The sequence below is a fragment of the Sphaeramia orbicularis genome, chromosome 24, assembly GCF_902148855.1.
Source record: "Sphaeramia orbicularis chromosome 24, fSphaOr1.1, whole genome shotgun sequence".
NCBI classification, from domain to species: domain Eukaryota; kingdom Metazoa; phylum Chordata; class Actinopteri; order Kurtiformes; family Apogonidae; genus Sphaeramia; species Sphaeramia orbicularis.
The window spans coordinates 32,518,663-32,533,987 of NC_043979.1; the positions used below are offsets into that span (position 1 = coordinate 32,518,663).

At 35.2% G+C, this 15,325-nt stretch overlaps 1 protein-coding gene across 10 annotated transcripts in view; it reads left to right on the forward strand.

Annotated features, from left to right (window-relative positions):
- Nucleotides 1-15,325, forward strand: part of gphnb (gephyrin b) — a 185,951-nt gene that overhangs the window by 130,686 nt on the left and 39,940 nt on the right. For 5 of the 10 annotated variants that reach the window (XM_030128394.1, XM_030128395.1, XM_030128398.1 and 2 more), the window contains exons 9-10: nt 9,953-9,994; nt 12,209-12,283. The exons of 3 other annotated variants lie outside the window; for them this stretch is intronic. In XM_030128394.1, the coding sequence (XP_029984254.1) occupies nt 9,953-9,994; nt 12,209-12,283 (117 nt within the window). The remainder of the gene's footprint in view (nt 1-9,952; nt 9,995-12,208; nt 12,284-15,325) is intronic. 2 more of the 10 variants (XM_030128397.1, XM_030128401.1) reach the window with 1 other exon arrangement.

Below are 15,325 nucleotides of genomic sequence, written 5' to 3' on the forward strand. Positions count from 1 at the left end.
GTAAAAGGACAGTTTATAGATGTAAGTATTTCCATCATGTAATTTTACTTTTTTCACTATAAAGTACATTGAAATGTTTGGAGTTGGCATTATTTATGTATTTTAATGTTATTAATTCACTGGTCCGACCCACTTCAGATCATATTGGGAGGTTGTGGCCCCTGAACTGAAATGAGTTTGACACCCCTGGTTTACAAGGATTATAAAAGTGATGTGCATTGAAATGTCCGGATTCATTTTCCTGCTTGGTGTGGATCCTCAACTGAGTTTTTGTTTGTGGTCAGATCAAGTTAAAAAAAATTTTAAAAAAGTATAAAAATCAGACCTAAAACAATCCGGACTTATTCTTGGAGCTTCCAACAAAAGAACACGTTAACAAATTAAAATCTTTAACTTTGTACGTTAGCCTATTAGATTAGATTTTTTTTTTAATGTTAACACAAATGCTGTAAAAACACACATCTGCTTGTGTGAAGATTGCGTGCATTGTCTGCTGTATTCTATTTGTTATATGTGAGTTACTCATGCCCACTGACTCTGAGACTTTGCCTTGAGGGGAATGGAGAGAGACTGCAAGAAGAGCTTTAAATGGTGAGACTGCAAAGACAGACAGACAGACAGACGCGTACAAAGCGAGGAGGGGTGAAGGCAGACAGGAAATGAAAGGCTGTAAGAGGAATGGATGAGTCTGTCTGACCAGCTGTACTGAGCATGTTCATTCACCATGTGGGCTGTTGATGAGAAGCGGGGGAGACTGGTGAGCAGCATAACACAGGCTTGTCAAATCAGCTGTGTTAGCTCTCACTCTCCACAATGCTGGCAACTCACTCAGTAGCTCATTAATCTCTAATACATGTGGACATGGAGACGGCCATTGGAGGGCAGAGCTCGAGGTCCGGGGGTTAGACGACGGAGCAGCGAACACATGTTTCAACTTGGCTGTAGTCGCCGGTTCTGCTTTTCCAGCGTGCGTTCTCCCTCGCTTTTATTTATTCAGCAGAGACCCCTTTTTTGAGAGCAACTTTTCTTTTTCAATAACTCAGTGTTTTGGAAGCGTAAGCATAAAACTTAGAATCCGTTTAAGGCACTGACAGAACAGAAGTTTAATTTGACACATAAAGACAGCAAGCCATCAGAAACTTGCACACTCAGACTGCGCAATATCATATAAAAGATATTTACTCGGATCAAACTGGATCTGTAATTTGGTTTAATGCAAGTAATGTGAAATCTGGTGACAAATATTTATTTTCTTCAGAGCTGTATGCAATATTTGCTGTGTATGTTATAAAACATGTAAGATGCTCAGGTTTTGTGAGCAAAGGTAAATATGTTTTGTTTTTGTTTTCAGTGGTATGTAAGAATGTATGTTTGAATGTAGGAAAAGTCAGTATAGCCTCAGAGAAACTGGCATTTTTTAAAAAAAAGCTAAGGCAAGAACAAATAAAAGAAGTAGATGTATATCCGTTAGAGGGGTTAATCTTTGGAATGGCCTGGAAGATCAATTAAAACAGTCTAAAACAATTAAAACTTGTAAAAAGATGTACAAATTAACTATTATTAAAGCATATAGAGCTCAGGATTGAATAAAGAAAATACTTGTATAAAAGACTAGGATCAATATTGGTAGTTGAGATAAGGACATGATTTATCTGAATTAAAATTAAATATGTATTCTTTTCCGTTGTGTATTTAGCAATGATTACACTGAAAAAAAAAAAAACATTTTCATTGTTTGTTTTCTTGTGGAAACATTATGTTAATTTGAAAATAGGGTTAGGCAAAATAAGTCTAGACTTCAGCCTAAACCCTTTTGGTCGCATTGTATATGGAACAATGGATATGTTGTTTTTGTTTGTTGTTTAAAGTAATTAACGACCAAATAAACCACTACTACTACTATTACTACTACTAAAAAGACACATTTTTAGCCTCAGAGTTGGACTCTTTCCAGCTATAGGTCATAAAATACAAACTACAAAACAATGTGTATAGAATATAGTACAGGGGTGTCAAATTCATTCTAGTTCAGGGGCCACATTAAGCCAAATTTAATCTGAAGTGGGCAAGACCAATGAAATAATAACGTAATGATATAGAAATAATGTCAACTCCAAACTTTCTTCTATGTTTTAGAGTGAAAAATGTAAAATTATGCGATGAAAATGTTTACATCTACCAACTATCCTTTAAAACAATGTGAATAACATGAACAAACTGAAATTTCTTAAGGAAAAATAAGTGTAATTTTAACAATACTATGTCTCAGTTTATCATATACACATGTAAATTACAACTTCCACATCACAGCAGATCTACAAATACACAAAACATTTAATAACAGGTAGAATATTGGTAAACTTGCACTTCAGACATTTCAAAATGTTCATATTTGTTCAGGTTATTCACGTTTTTGTGAAATGATGATGCTTTAGTGTAAATACAGTAAAATGGCATGGAAATATTTACATTTACAAAGAGAAAACTGGAGTTGTGAGTATTTATAGGTTATTATGATAGTATTTTACTGATCTGGCCCACTTGAGGTTAAATTGGTCTGTATGTGGAACCTGAACTAAAATGATTAATATCTTCAGTGTAATTTTTGCATTTCACAAATTCCTCCCACAGGTCAGACAGGACCGTTCGGCGGACTGGATTTGGCCCCCAGGCTGCATTTTTGAGACCTCTGATATAGAATGAAATCAGCCATAGGGTGAGGTCAAGGGTGTCACAGATGGACAGCCCACTACTTTTTGATTCATAACTTTTGAACCAGACAAGTTAAAGACAAATATTATGAATAATTGGAAAGGTCTAAATGCCATCTTAAACAGACTCAAAGGGCAAAATTTAGTTTCAAATATTTTTAAATGAAAAATATCAATATCAATATCAACTACTGTGTCATGGATGGACAGAAAATGTACGTCTAATTTTTGCAAGAATTACAAAGTTGTCAAAACTGAAGTTCCTATGAGATTTTCATTCAGTGTATACCTTAAACCCTTTATTTTATAACCCAATAATCAGTGAGAGGAGAAAAATATTTGATCATACCTAAATAGCAAGAGTTTTGAACAATGGCAGCGTCACAGATGGGCAACAGAAGCAAATATCAAATTAAACATTTATTATTTCAATTATCAATGTCATATAATTTTTTATTTTTTATTTTTTTTAACAATATTTACAACATACAAATGATATTAACACTATACTCAACTGTACTGTGCATAGATATATGCATTTATTCATTTTAAACAGTGTGTTTAGAATATGACAAATAATATAATAATCAAATATCAATGTATTTGGAATAAATTTAGTTTATTTATGAGAGTTTATTAAATGAACTCAGAATGACTGCAAAAAACTGTCACTTTCCAAACATTCACACTCATAAAACTCAATTTTTTTTTTTCCACAATTTTTTTTCTCATTTCAAAATACACCTTCCTGAAAATATAAGTAATTACCTCCCCAAAAATATCAGTTTAGTGTAGATAATTGAACTTTAATTTTTTTGACCAGATGTTAACCTTCCCTTGACTTCACCCCATAATATAGATCTGATAAACAGACACCGTGGTTGACTTGAACATGATGATTTAGTGTTTTTAGTCCTTAAAGTTTGTGCTTTTTTTTCCAGAAATACACTGTCAGTTACACAGTATTTTTACCTAGTCTATTTCTGAGGTATTATCAGAGTTTGATCAGATATGGCCCATTTGGACATTCCGAGGCTCCATAGTGAACATGGAAACACTGTCATCTTCTACAACATTAATTCACCAGTAAAACCCATGGAGTTGGATCAACGACACTGGTCAATGGCTTGGTTTATGTTCAGTTAATGATAGATTTTACTGAACAAGTCACTTTTTCTTCATTTTTCTCTATCTGTATTTATAATAACCCTCAACTTTAATATGAGCTTTTATGAACATCTGCATTATCAGTAAATTTAACCCTTTCATGCATGAATTATGAGAACCTTAATCACGATTTTTTTCCTGAGTGTTTTTATCCCTCTTTAGGCATAAAAATAACAATTCTATTGATTTGTTTAGCCCATTTTTTATGGAGTTACAAAAATGTCCACTCACCTGGACAACATGTGTTTAGTTTTTGAACCAAAGAAACATGTATTTACTGATATACTGTGTGAAAACTATGAAATAAAAACATTTTTAATGCAGCAAATCTGATGTTTTCTCACATTTTAACATACCTGCATGGAGATAATATGCAAAAAAAAACAAACAAACAAAAAAAAAAAACCTGTTAATTACAGTCTAATAACAATAAGCAGGTTTTTTTTTACTCTCAAACATGTTAGTGCAGATCAGGTTTATCTAGAACAGCAAAGTTACAGTAATGGTCTGAATGTCAGTGTGTGGGATGGTGCATAAGTGTCCACTGTGTTTGCTGATATGGAACTAAAACAACAAAATCCATGAATATACAAGAGAACACTTTTGAACAGCTGTCCGCTGTAGTGACCAGTGTGCGTGAAAGGGTTAATATAGGAAAATATATGATTTTCACACAAAAAAATGCAAAATACAAAGAATAATATTATAAGAAATGGTGATAAATCACTTAAGAAAGGTCAAATCTACAGAAAAATTCATTAGGGAACAGTCACAAAAGTAGCACTGGGACTTTATGGGTTAAAGTGAGCAAATAGCTATCTGTCCTGGCAAATCTAGAAGTATCTTTTATTGGTCATTTCTTGAAATATCAACAAAATACAGTACAAATACTTTAAACTTTATTAGACCGGTTGATTTGAACGTGATGATTTAGTGTTTTTATTCCTTAAAGTTTGTCCTTTTTTTCCGGAAATCCACTGTCAGTTATACAACATTTTTACCCACTCTATTTCAGAGGTATTATCAGAGTCAGTACAAGGCTGTTTCAGATTTCTTCCGGACACTGAGGCTTGTCTGTACCTTAAAAATACCTGTAGTGTCTGACGCTTGTTACATATCAACACAAATGGAGAATGTTTAGTCAGTGTTGTAAGGTCTGGTGTCAAACCTTGCTGCTGTGCTATTTAGGGAAAACTTATGTAGCTCACTCCCAAGTTTCAATGTGAAACCTCCTGTGGTTTACTGCCAGCGTCCATTATCTGAGTAGTGAGTTTGTAAGGGCAGCTAATGTGAATCTACAGCAGTTCAATTAGGAGGGATGGGATGCTCATCTCTTTGACAGCCCCACTTTAAAAAGGCAATTTATTATATAATAGAGAATGTTTCGTGAGGAAAGGTCAGACATAAATTATAACCAATAACTTTATTTATGATTTATGGTACGTATTTATAGTAAGTGTACTAAGCTGTTATGCTAGCCTTTATTTAGTTTGGAATAGATTTCACATTTGAAAAACAGATTTGCGGATATATCATTTTAAGCTGGGAGGCTGTTGAACCACCAAAGCAAACGCAGCTGCCAACATTTGTGTTGTGCCTTAGTTTTTTTGCGGGTTTTTTGCACAGAGATGTAATTTTTAACAGCTGAACCAAGAACTGTCTCTTTTATCAGAGCAGCTAAACTGTGATATGACTCAACAACACAAAATTAACCCATAAAGACCGAAACATCCACTAGCAACCGAAACCATCTACTGATCTAAAATGTTTAATACCTGTTGATCTACTAACCCTATCAGTACATGTAAATAATTCTATTACATTGTAGTTTTTCAGCTTTTCAGCAGCATCAGATGTGTGTTTTTTACACTTTATTACACTATTTTTTCCTGCATTTTTGTCTTCATTTCCCATGAGTTCAACCTTATCGCTTGTTCAATGTTTCTACTGTATAATAATAAGTGTGGAAGGATAGACACTGGATCACATCAAATTGTGAGGCTTACAAGGCATAGTTAACTGTGTTGTGTGTACCTATTTTACAGATATGACTCATAAAACAAATAGGAAATATTATTACGACGGTTGTTTTGCTGGTTTACAGATTGCATCACATTTTTTCGACCCCGCTGGTGGGTATTTATGATATATATTAGTCATGGTATGAAGGTTTATGAGCTTGTTTGTTTCAGTCAGTGCAATTTTTGTGACTTTATGTTAAACATTTAGATTAGGGAGACATTATTACTGGATATCAGAACTGGAGTTGAAGTACACTGCAAAAATCCAAATCTTACCAAGTGTATTTTTCTTTCTTTCTTTCCATTGGCAGATTTTTTTGCGTAATTCAAGCAAAAAAATCTGCCAGTGGAAGTGAAAATTATCGTGCAAGATTTCAAGATCTATTGTCTAAAAATAAGTTCTTATATCTCACTGAAAAGTTACTCTTCGGGTGATTACGTCTTCTTTTAAGTGTGATGAGATATTTTGACTAGAAATTAGAAAAATACACTTGGTAAGATTTAGATTTTTGCAGTGTAGCTTTGTATTGGTACGAGGGCTGTTCAATAAGTTCATGGCCTCACCCAGAAATACTGGTTGTTATAATACAGGATGTTACATTCTTTCGTGATGGGATAGTGATGTTTGAACATCGATGGACCAAGTGCATTGCTGTAAATGGAGATTATGTTGAAAAATAAAATATAAATTATCAGTCTGTGTTGTTCTGTTCTGGGTGAGGCCATGAACTTATTGAACAGCCCTCGTATATGTCAAATGTAGAATAGCAGCACAGATCAGTTTACAACCAAGGTGCAGGACATAGTGTTATAAAAACAGCTTTGTTCCTGTCGCTGTCAATGAGCTTAATAAGAAATAGTGACATTGCACTTTATTTGCTTATTTAGTTATTTATCCTATTTCTTTGCTCCATTTATTATTATTGTGACTTCTAATTTTTATATTTATGTTCTTATCCTGGTTTTTATCCTAGAGACTGTTTTTATCTTCTTGAGGTTTTTATTGTGTTTTATTGCATCTTGTTTTTATTTATTTGATCTTATTTATTTATTTATTTTATCCTTTTACCTATCCATGCTGCTATACTGATGAATGGTGGAACATTGAGCACTTTTTGTCTTGACACTCGATCAAGTATCTGCCTAACAGGTTCAATGTGTGTTTTGTGGTAATGCCAAATGCAAACACTCTGCAAAACAAATCTACCCACAGGTATAAATAAAGTAACCTTGAACCTTGAAGATGAAGATTTGCTATATAATACTAATAGTCTTATAATGTATCTTTTTTTTTTTTTTTTTTTTTTTGCAAGTAAACAAATATAGAAGAAAAATCGTTATTAGTATATGTGGTTTATGTGTGCCACTATATAGTAAATAGTGAATCACTGGTTGTGGCAAAGGCCAATGTTTTACCTCCATTTGGTTTGTGTTGATCTGTGTGTTATTTCATACTCAGTCATCTGTCGTAGCATAATTTACACTGTGAGATGATCATCCTAAATGTCTGACACTCACATTCTGACTCTAACAACAGTCATCCTTGAATTTGTGTCACAGTGTAATGTAGGACCACTGTTCTGTAGACATTACCCTGTTTTATTTGCTTAAAATCATAGTGTATACCTGCTATTACACATGGTACATAAATCTTTCAGACATTTTACCCTATAAGGTGTATTTACATTGTTGTTTAAGATCAGAAATAGGAGTAGTTTCATACTGACTTTGCAACCAGTCATTCAGATCTCTGTGAAAGCACTCCTCAGATTATGTTTAAGCTATGCTCATTTTCTATTACTGTCTTCCACAGCAGTGAAGGCTTTGATGTTGGGGTATAAACAGAGGACATGTGGATTCTTTTTAGCTGACAACCCTCTTAGACGTTCACTCTGTAAAAAGCTCCGCACTGTAAAATGAAGCAAATTGACACAATACATACAGTGGCTTTTTAAAGTGTGATGTTTCCTGTAGAACACAGGTGTCAAACATGCGGCCCGGGGGCCAAATCTAGCCCGCCAAAGAGTCCAATCTGGCCCCTAAGATGAACTTGTGAAATACAAAAATTACATTGACGATATTAATAATCAAGGATGTTAAAATCATTTTAGGTTAATTCAATCTAAAGTGGATCGGACTAGCAAGATATTATCATAATAACCTATAAATAATGAAAACTGCAAATTTTCCTCTTTGTTTTACTGTAAAAAAAAGTTAAATTAGAAAAAAAGTTACATTTACAGACTATCATTTGACATAAAATATGAATATCCTGGAAAAAAAATATGAACAATCTGAAATGTCTAAAGAGTGAAATATGGAATTTTACGCAATGTTCTGCCTGTTACTAAATCTTTAAGTTGTGATGCACATGTATAAATGATCAACTTAGGCATAATATTGTTAACATTGCGCTTTTTTTCTTAATAATTTTCAGGTTGTTCATTTTTGCTCATGTTATGTTCAAATACGGTTCGTGGGTGCAAACATTTTCATCATGGAATTTTACTTTTGAATGAATGAATGAATGAATGAATGAATGAATGAATAAATGAATGTTTATTTCAGTTAAGTACAAAACACATGCATATCAGAAAAAACAAACATAAAATTAACACAATTGGTAACTGAAAAAGGAAGAAGCTGAAGCCAGAGGCTTATTTCTTCTTCTCCTATTCCCATCCTTACTCCAAGTCCACACCTGAAGTTGCAGCAGATTAGAACTTAAACACAAATTATTCTACATTTGGTTTTATAAGTCACTTTGAAATCATATTATGTTCATAGCCCTTGAGAATTTGACAAATTAAAGCCTTTTTGAAACTCGACAGTGAGCTACACAATTTCACTTCATCCTTCAATTTGTTCCATAATTTGACACCAGTAACAGAAACACTGTGAAATTTAACGTTTGTTCTTACTTTACATGTTTCAAACACAAACATTCCTCTTAAATTATAATTCCCTTCACTTAACTTAAAAATTTTCTGAAAACAAACAGGAAGATTTTTACATTTAGCATGAAACATAAATTCCATTGTTTTTAAATATACAATATCAAAAAATTGTAGTAAACCAGATTCTACAAAAGGTGGATTACTTGATTGAAGATAACCCGCTTTGTTTATGATTCTGATAGCTTTTTTTTTGGAGTTTAATTATCGGGTCTATATTAGTTTTATACACATTGCCCCATATTTCCACACAGTGTGACATATATGGCATTACAAGTGAACAATACAATATATGCAAACATTTTTAGTTTAACAAGTCTCGAGTTTTATAAAGAATCGCAACAGCCTTGGACATTTTACGTTTGATATATTCTGTTTGTGGTTTCCAACAGAGTTTATGGTCAATAATCACTCCCAAAAATTTTGTTTCATACACCCTGTCAATTTCAATTCCATTGATTTTCAGTTTTATATCATAATTTACCCTAGCACCACCAAAAACCATACATTTTGTTTTATCTTCATTAAGTGATAACATATTTACATCAAACCATTTTTTCACTCAAAAACAGACAAATCTTTGGAGTTGACATCATATATAAGTTCTTATCCTATTATTTATATCATTTTACTGGTCCGGCCCACTTTAGATCATCTTAGGCTGAATGTGGCCCCTGAACTGAAATGAGTTTGACACTCCTGCTGTAGAACCTGTTCTCCTATTGTTCTGATGGGGAAAGTTTCCTCATGCAACTCCTACCTGCTGTCCTCACCTGACCTGTCCAGTCCTTTCCAGTCCTGTCCAGTCCTGTCCTGTCCTGACCTGACCTGTCCAGTCCAGTCCTGTCCTGTCCTGACCTGACCTGTCCAGTCCTGTCCTGTCCTGTCCTGTCCTGTCCTGTCCGTCATGCCCCTTGGCTGCCTTGGCCCACCTGAGACAGTCACACAGAGACCTGTCACACAGATGTCCTCCTGAAAGACAGAGGGCGCTGTCTGCTCCATCCAGCCGTCAGTCTCTGTGTGCCTCTGTCCCCGCTCAACCTGGCTTTGGCTCTGTTAACCCTCTTCTCTTCTCACCTCCTCTCTCTCGTGGCACCAGGCGCGGCTCCCCTCCTGTTCATCTACCCTAAGCATTGCTGAGGTACTCCTGCATGTGTTCTAATGCATCGTTACGGCCGTCATCATCCAGGCATCACTCCCTACTCCCATCTTCCCCCCCCCCCCCCCACCCTGGGACATACTTCATATTCCTGCCTGGCATGACTACTTCCCATCCTTTTCCCTCGTGTGTGTGCTGTCCTGCCTGCTGCGCTGCTGCTGTCCCTCTGTGGTTTTCCTCAGACTGTCTATACAGTACTTTCTTTTTTCTCTTCTCTGTCATTGTGTGGATGTCTGTTCTGTTGTTATATATGGTTTTGTCTTTCAGTCGTAGTCTGTCCCTTTATATCTAACCCTGTCCTTCACGTAGCTTGCCTTGTTTCCACACTCACACAACCTCCAAATAAACGAACCTCCATCACTTGGCATATTCCTCAACTGCGTTTCAACCTCAGAACTGAAGTTGAAAGATGCTTGAATTATGTATTTGAATGAAAGTGATATTGCTTGCACACACACACAAAAAAAAAAAAAAAAAAAGTGCATTTCTCTCCCTCTGTGTATATACCTCAGTTTCTTCAACGGTGCCTCTTTCAGAGAATAGACCTGGTAAACGTACTGAAAGAATTTACAACTCTTCTGTGTTTGTTACTCCAGTCAGGCCCCTGATGATGCTAATCTATGAGAGATAAAGACATGGGCTGTGGAGGTTTTCTTAAATAGCTGTAACTGCACAGTAATGACATGTGGAAAAGAGTTTAGATGTAGGCTTAAAAATAATGTTCCACTACTTAAAAAATAAATAAATAAATAAATATTATTATACAGTAACTAATCACCTCATTTTCCAAAAGTCATTATAATCCAATTATTGTGAAGAATCATTACAGTTTAACACTAGTTCATAAACAAATTACATTAAATAGATTTTTCTCCAGTTTCCATATGTTATCGATCTATTTTAGTCATTGACCAATATACTAGTTAGGGTGATGTATCAGCCAACTTTTGCATAAATAGAAAAAATATCAGTGGCAGCACTAACAAGAAAGTGAAAAGTAAAAATGTAAATATGTTGGAATTTGTTTACAGTCTAGAAAAGTTCATTATCAAATATACAATCTTATTCCCCTGATTTTGTTCTCGTTTCACAGTCTTAAACTGGATATGCTTGAGCCTAATTTTTTTGTTTTTTTTTAATTTCCTCACTTAATTATATTCCTTTTAAGTATTCTGTCATTATATATGTATTCAAGCCCACTGTTACTCTAGTTATAACCTCTAATAACCAAAGTTAAGGTATCAAAGAGCAAAATTATAGATATTGATTCATAAATCTAATTAAACTCCATTGTTGGTCATGCTTTTAGTAATGATTTAGATCATCATGAACCTTTATTAGATTTAGTCTAACCAAAAACGTAAAATCAAAGTACATGGCAACAAAAATCCAGTCATTTCAATGCTGCTACCTTTTCTCTTACTTGTAGTTTTTAGATTTCAATGCCAGTTGTCATAATTAGGTCATTGTTAATGCTTTTCTGCTGTAGCGCCTTTACTTTTACTTAGTTTATTTCATCTGTTCTTCCTCTTGCAACTGTTTCCTTGTAGGTTGTGAAAGGTTTCAGGTTTGCCAGAAATGAAACATTTATTTTGATGACCACTTATACACATATTAATTTAGAAATGTGACCAAAATAGCAACACTAAAAGGTAAAATATGTAAAATGTCTGCATTAATATGTTTTGACTTTTGTACTTTATAACAAATGGCCCATTTTAATGGCTTTATATCTCCTTTAGTAAAGTTTTCTCAATGGTGGTGAAAGCAACAACTCTCCACATTATCTATAACTATATCTTCTATTACTGTTTTGACTTAGAGACCCCTAGTGGCAGAAATAACATACTGTGCATTTAAGTCGAACTGTTGTCAAATCCACTGAACTGGTTCTGTTTTTCAGTCATCTTTAGTTATTATGTTTTGTTAGTGGCTTTTTCAAGTGACTTCTTCTGCTGCATTTTTTTTTTCTACATTATATTTCTTTTGATCCGATTGGAGAATGTGTGTAAGGTTAGTAATGGATTAGTTCTGGGGTGTATGTGTGTGCAAATTGAGCAGGTGTTTTGATCTACACCATTTACTGATCTGTTGTGTTGATAAAACCATCACAGTGGGTGTGCATGCCTGATGCCTGCACCTGTGTGTATGTGTGTGTGGCATGAAGGTGAGTGACTATCCTGTGGCTTCCCCCAGGCCTCACGAAGAGAATTCAGGGCTCACCTGGATGAGGTCATCACGCTCAAGTCAAGGTACTCTACCTTGGACCAGGTAAACCTGCTAACCTTCTACCAAACTCTTACCTACCAGCATGCAGGCCAATGTAGCATCCCACTCTGCACTAGTGACTCACACTAACACACACGTCCACATGTCCACAGTCTGATAAGGTAGAAAGACCGCATCACACTGGGTAACCCCCTGCTTTAGCCTGACGCACTTAAGCAGGTTAGCATAGGCTGCTTTTACTGTATTTTACAGCTTTTGGTGAACTGATGAGAAAACAAATGACCTTTGGTAAGCGAACAAAAACAACCTTAAAAGGTCAAGTCATGATCACAGCAGGGGTGTAGATGCTGTAGACTGATGCAACTGGTATTAACACATAATCTGTATCTGGATGTCATGTCTTTATACTGAAAAACACATTCTGACATGGTTAGGAGTGCAACTAGTACGTGTCGAATCAACCAGACAACATAGTCCAGTGGTTGTCAACTGCACTGAGTCATGACCAGGCCGTGAATTAGGTTGGTTTTCATGTCCCAAAATGTATGCTTTGTGACAGCTTTTTTTTTTGTGTGTGTGTTTTTTTAACAGCTTGCATTTAGTCACTGTCCACGATGCTCCAGGTACTTTTAAGTGGAATGAGTCTTGAGCTGGAATACTTTTTCAAAGCTGCCCATTTTCTTCTTTTCCATCACTGGTACAGACAATTTAATGATGATGCAGTCTAAAATGTAATTATATATTTTCTTATGCATCCATGCATCTCTGTAAGAAGCCAGTGGGGTTGTCTCTCCTGCAATAACAAAAAAAAAAAAAAAAACTTGGTTGATTTGAAACCTTGTAGCCAGGTTGTCATAAATTAGATGCTGCTGATCCAAGGATAGGGGACATATGGATGAACTTATGGTTTTTGTTTCTCCATGTTATCTTGATGGTCATGGTGCACTTTTTGAGAACCACTGGTCTAGATTGAATTACATTACAAGCTTCAATCTTCAGATGCTGACCAGAAACAACCACTTCTCACTAAAGGAAAATCCCATCCCTTTCATTTAGCCTGGGATTACCATATTAGTTGATAAGTACACAGACTCCGCCTTTCCGTTTAGTATTCTGAGATCCAATGTTAATGTTCAAATTCACGCCAAAAACAGTTGAGTATCCAGAAAAATCATCCAGACTCAGATTGTTGTTAAAACCAGTTGTAAATAGAGTTGTTTTCTCCAAACACATACACACTTCACACACTTCTCCACATAACAGATTCCCACAGGGGGAGGTGTGTATTGCTACAGTCATTCAGGATCAGGTTGAGAGCTAGTGTGATGATACACATGGCAAAAAACTATACAAACATGTGATCTTTTGGCCGTCGTTGGTCCCTCAGAGTTGCTCTGAAAGTTGCTTTGTGTATCAGCACCTTTACTGGTCAGAAACATTCCTCACCATTACCTTTCTCTCTCTCTCTCTCTCTCTCTCTCTCTCTCTCTCTCTCTCTCTCTCTCTCTCTTTCAAGATCTCCACCAGCACTCCATCTCTGTCATTCATCCCCCATTCGGTCATTTGATGTGATTTGTGTACAAGTGGCTGATGATGTGTTTCTACAGAGGCTGTGAATGCACCTGTGTGTATGTACCTGGACTGCAGTTAAAGGTGTGAGCGTGACTGGTGCTGGATTAATAAAGAGGTCGTGGGGCCAAAATTGGCTTGATCAATAGAAGCAATAAGTCTTCAACAATCAGCGGAGACAGAGGCCTTCAGCAGTGGTACTTCGCCACAGCATGGCACTGGCTCAACTTGATACTATATGCTTTTGGTAGCAGTTACCTTATTTTGCATCTTAAATATTATAGGACCCCGTCAGTGTAGAAACCTGCATGAAACGTCACTTCAATGTAACAGATAGCGAAGGGATGCTGTTTTAGTGCTCAATTTCCAATGGTATAGGATAATAGATGAATTAAAATTATTACATAGCTTTGTTTAAACCTTAATGGTAATTCTATGGTGTGTTTTTTTTTCTGAAAACAGTCCATTTCTATGAGTATAGTTCTGGTGATGATAGACTCTTGAGATCTGTTAAATGACTGAATTTTTTAGGACAGTGTTTTTCAACCTTGGGGTCGGGACCCCACGTGGGGTCGCCTGAAATTCAAATGGGGTCACCTGAAATTATCTTTCAAATGTTCATTGTGGTCGGTTTCGGATGCTGCAGCTCTTTCATAATTCATAGTTTGAGTTATTGTTTGTTCAGTATTAATTGCCAGCCTTGTAAATCCAAGTTGGACTGACTATACATATTGTGACCAAGGTTATTATAGTTAATGAAAACTAACGAAATGACATAAACTAGAATTGTAAAAACATTTTCGTTCACTGAACTAAATAAAAACTATAATTAAAAGAAAAAAATGATAACTAACTGAAACTGTATTGTGTGCTTACAAAACTAACTAGAACGTCTAAAAATTCTGGATAAAATTCCCTTCGTTTTCATCTTTGCCAATGTCGGATTGATATAAAATCGATTTATTTCACTCAAGCAATTTTAGCTGCTGGCACCATATGATATTTAACGGTCCGTCACTTCTTGTCAGCTGTCGTTTAGTCATCTTCTCGTCCCCACTCTACCTGGAAACATGGAGACTAAAGTTTGGAGAAAACAGCAGAGTCCTGTATGGGATTTATTTGAATTTGACGGTGAAGATGATAAAAGATATAAAGAAACTAAACTAAAACTAAGCATTTAGAAAATAACGAAAACTAATAAAAACTAGCAAACCTGCTCTAAAAACTAATTGAAACTAACTGAATTAGAGGGAAATAAAAAGTTAAAACTAAATAAAACTAAACTACAATGAAAAATCCAAAACTATTATAACCTTGATCCTGACCAAGGAAAATAAAATTCTCACTTTGTGCAGTAATCTCAACCTGGCTTTTCTGCCTCCGTCCATAATAATATACATTATATAGACTAAATGTCATCTAAAATTAACATTTATTTGCAACATAGCATAGCAAACTATTATATGATCAAAAAAAAAAAAGTCTTCGTTTTGAATGTCTGGGGTCACCAGAAAT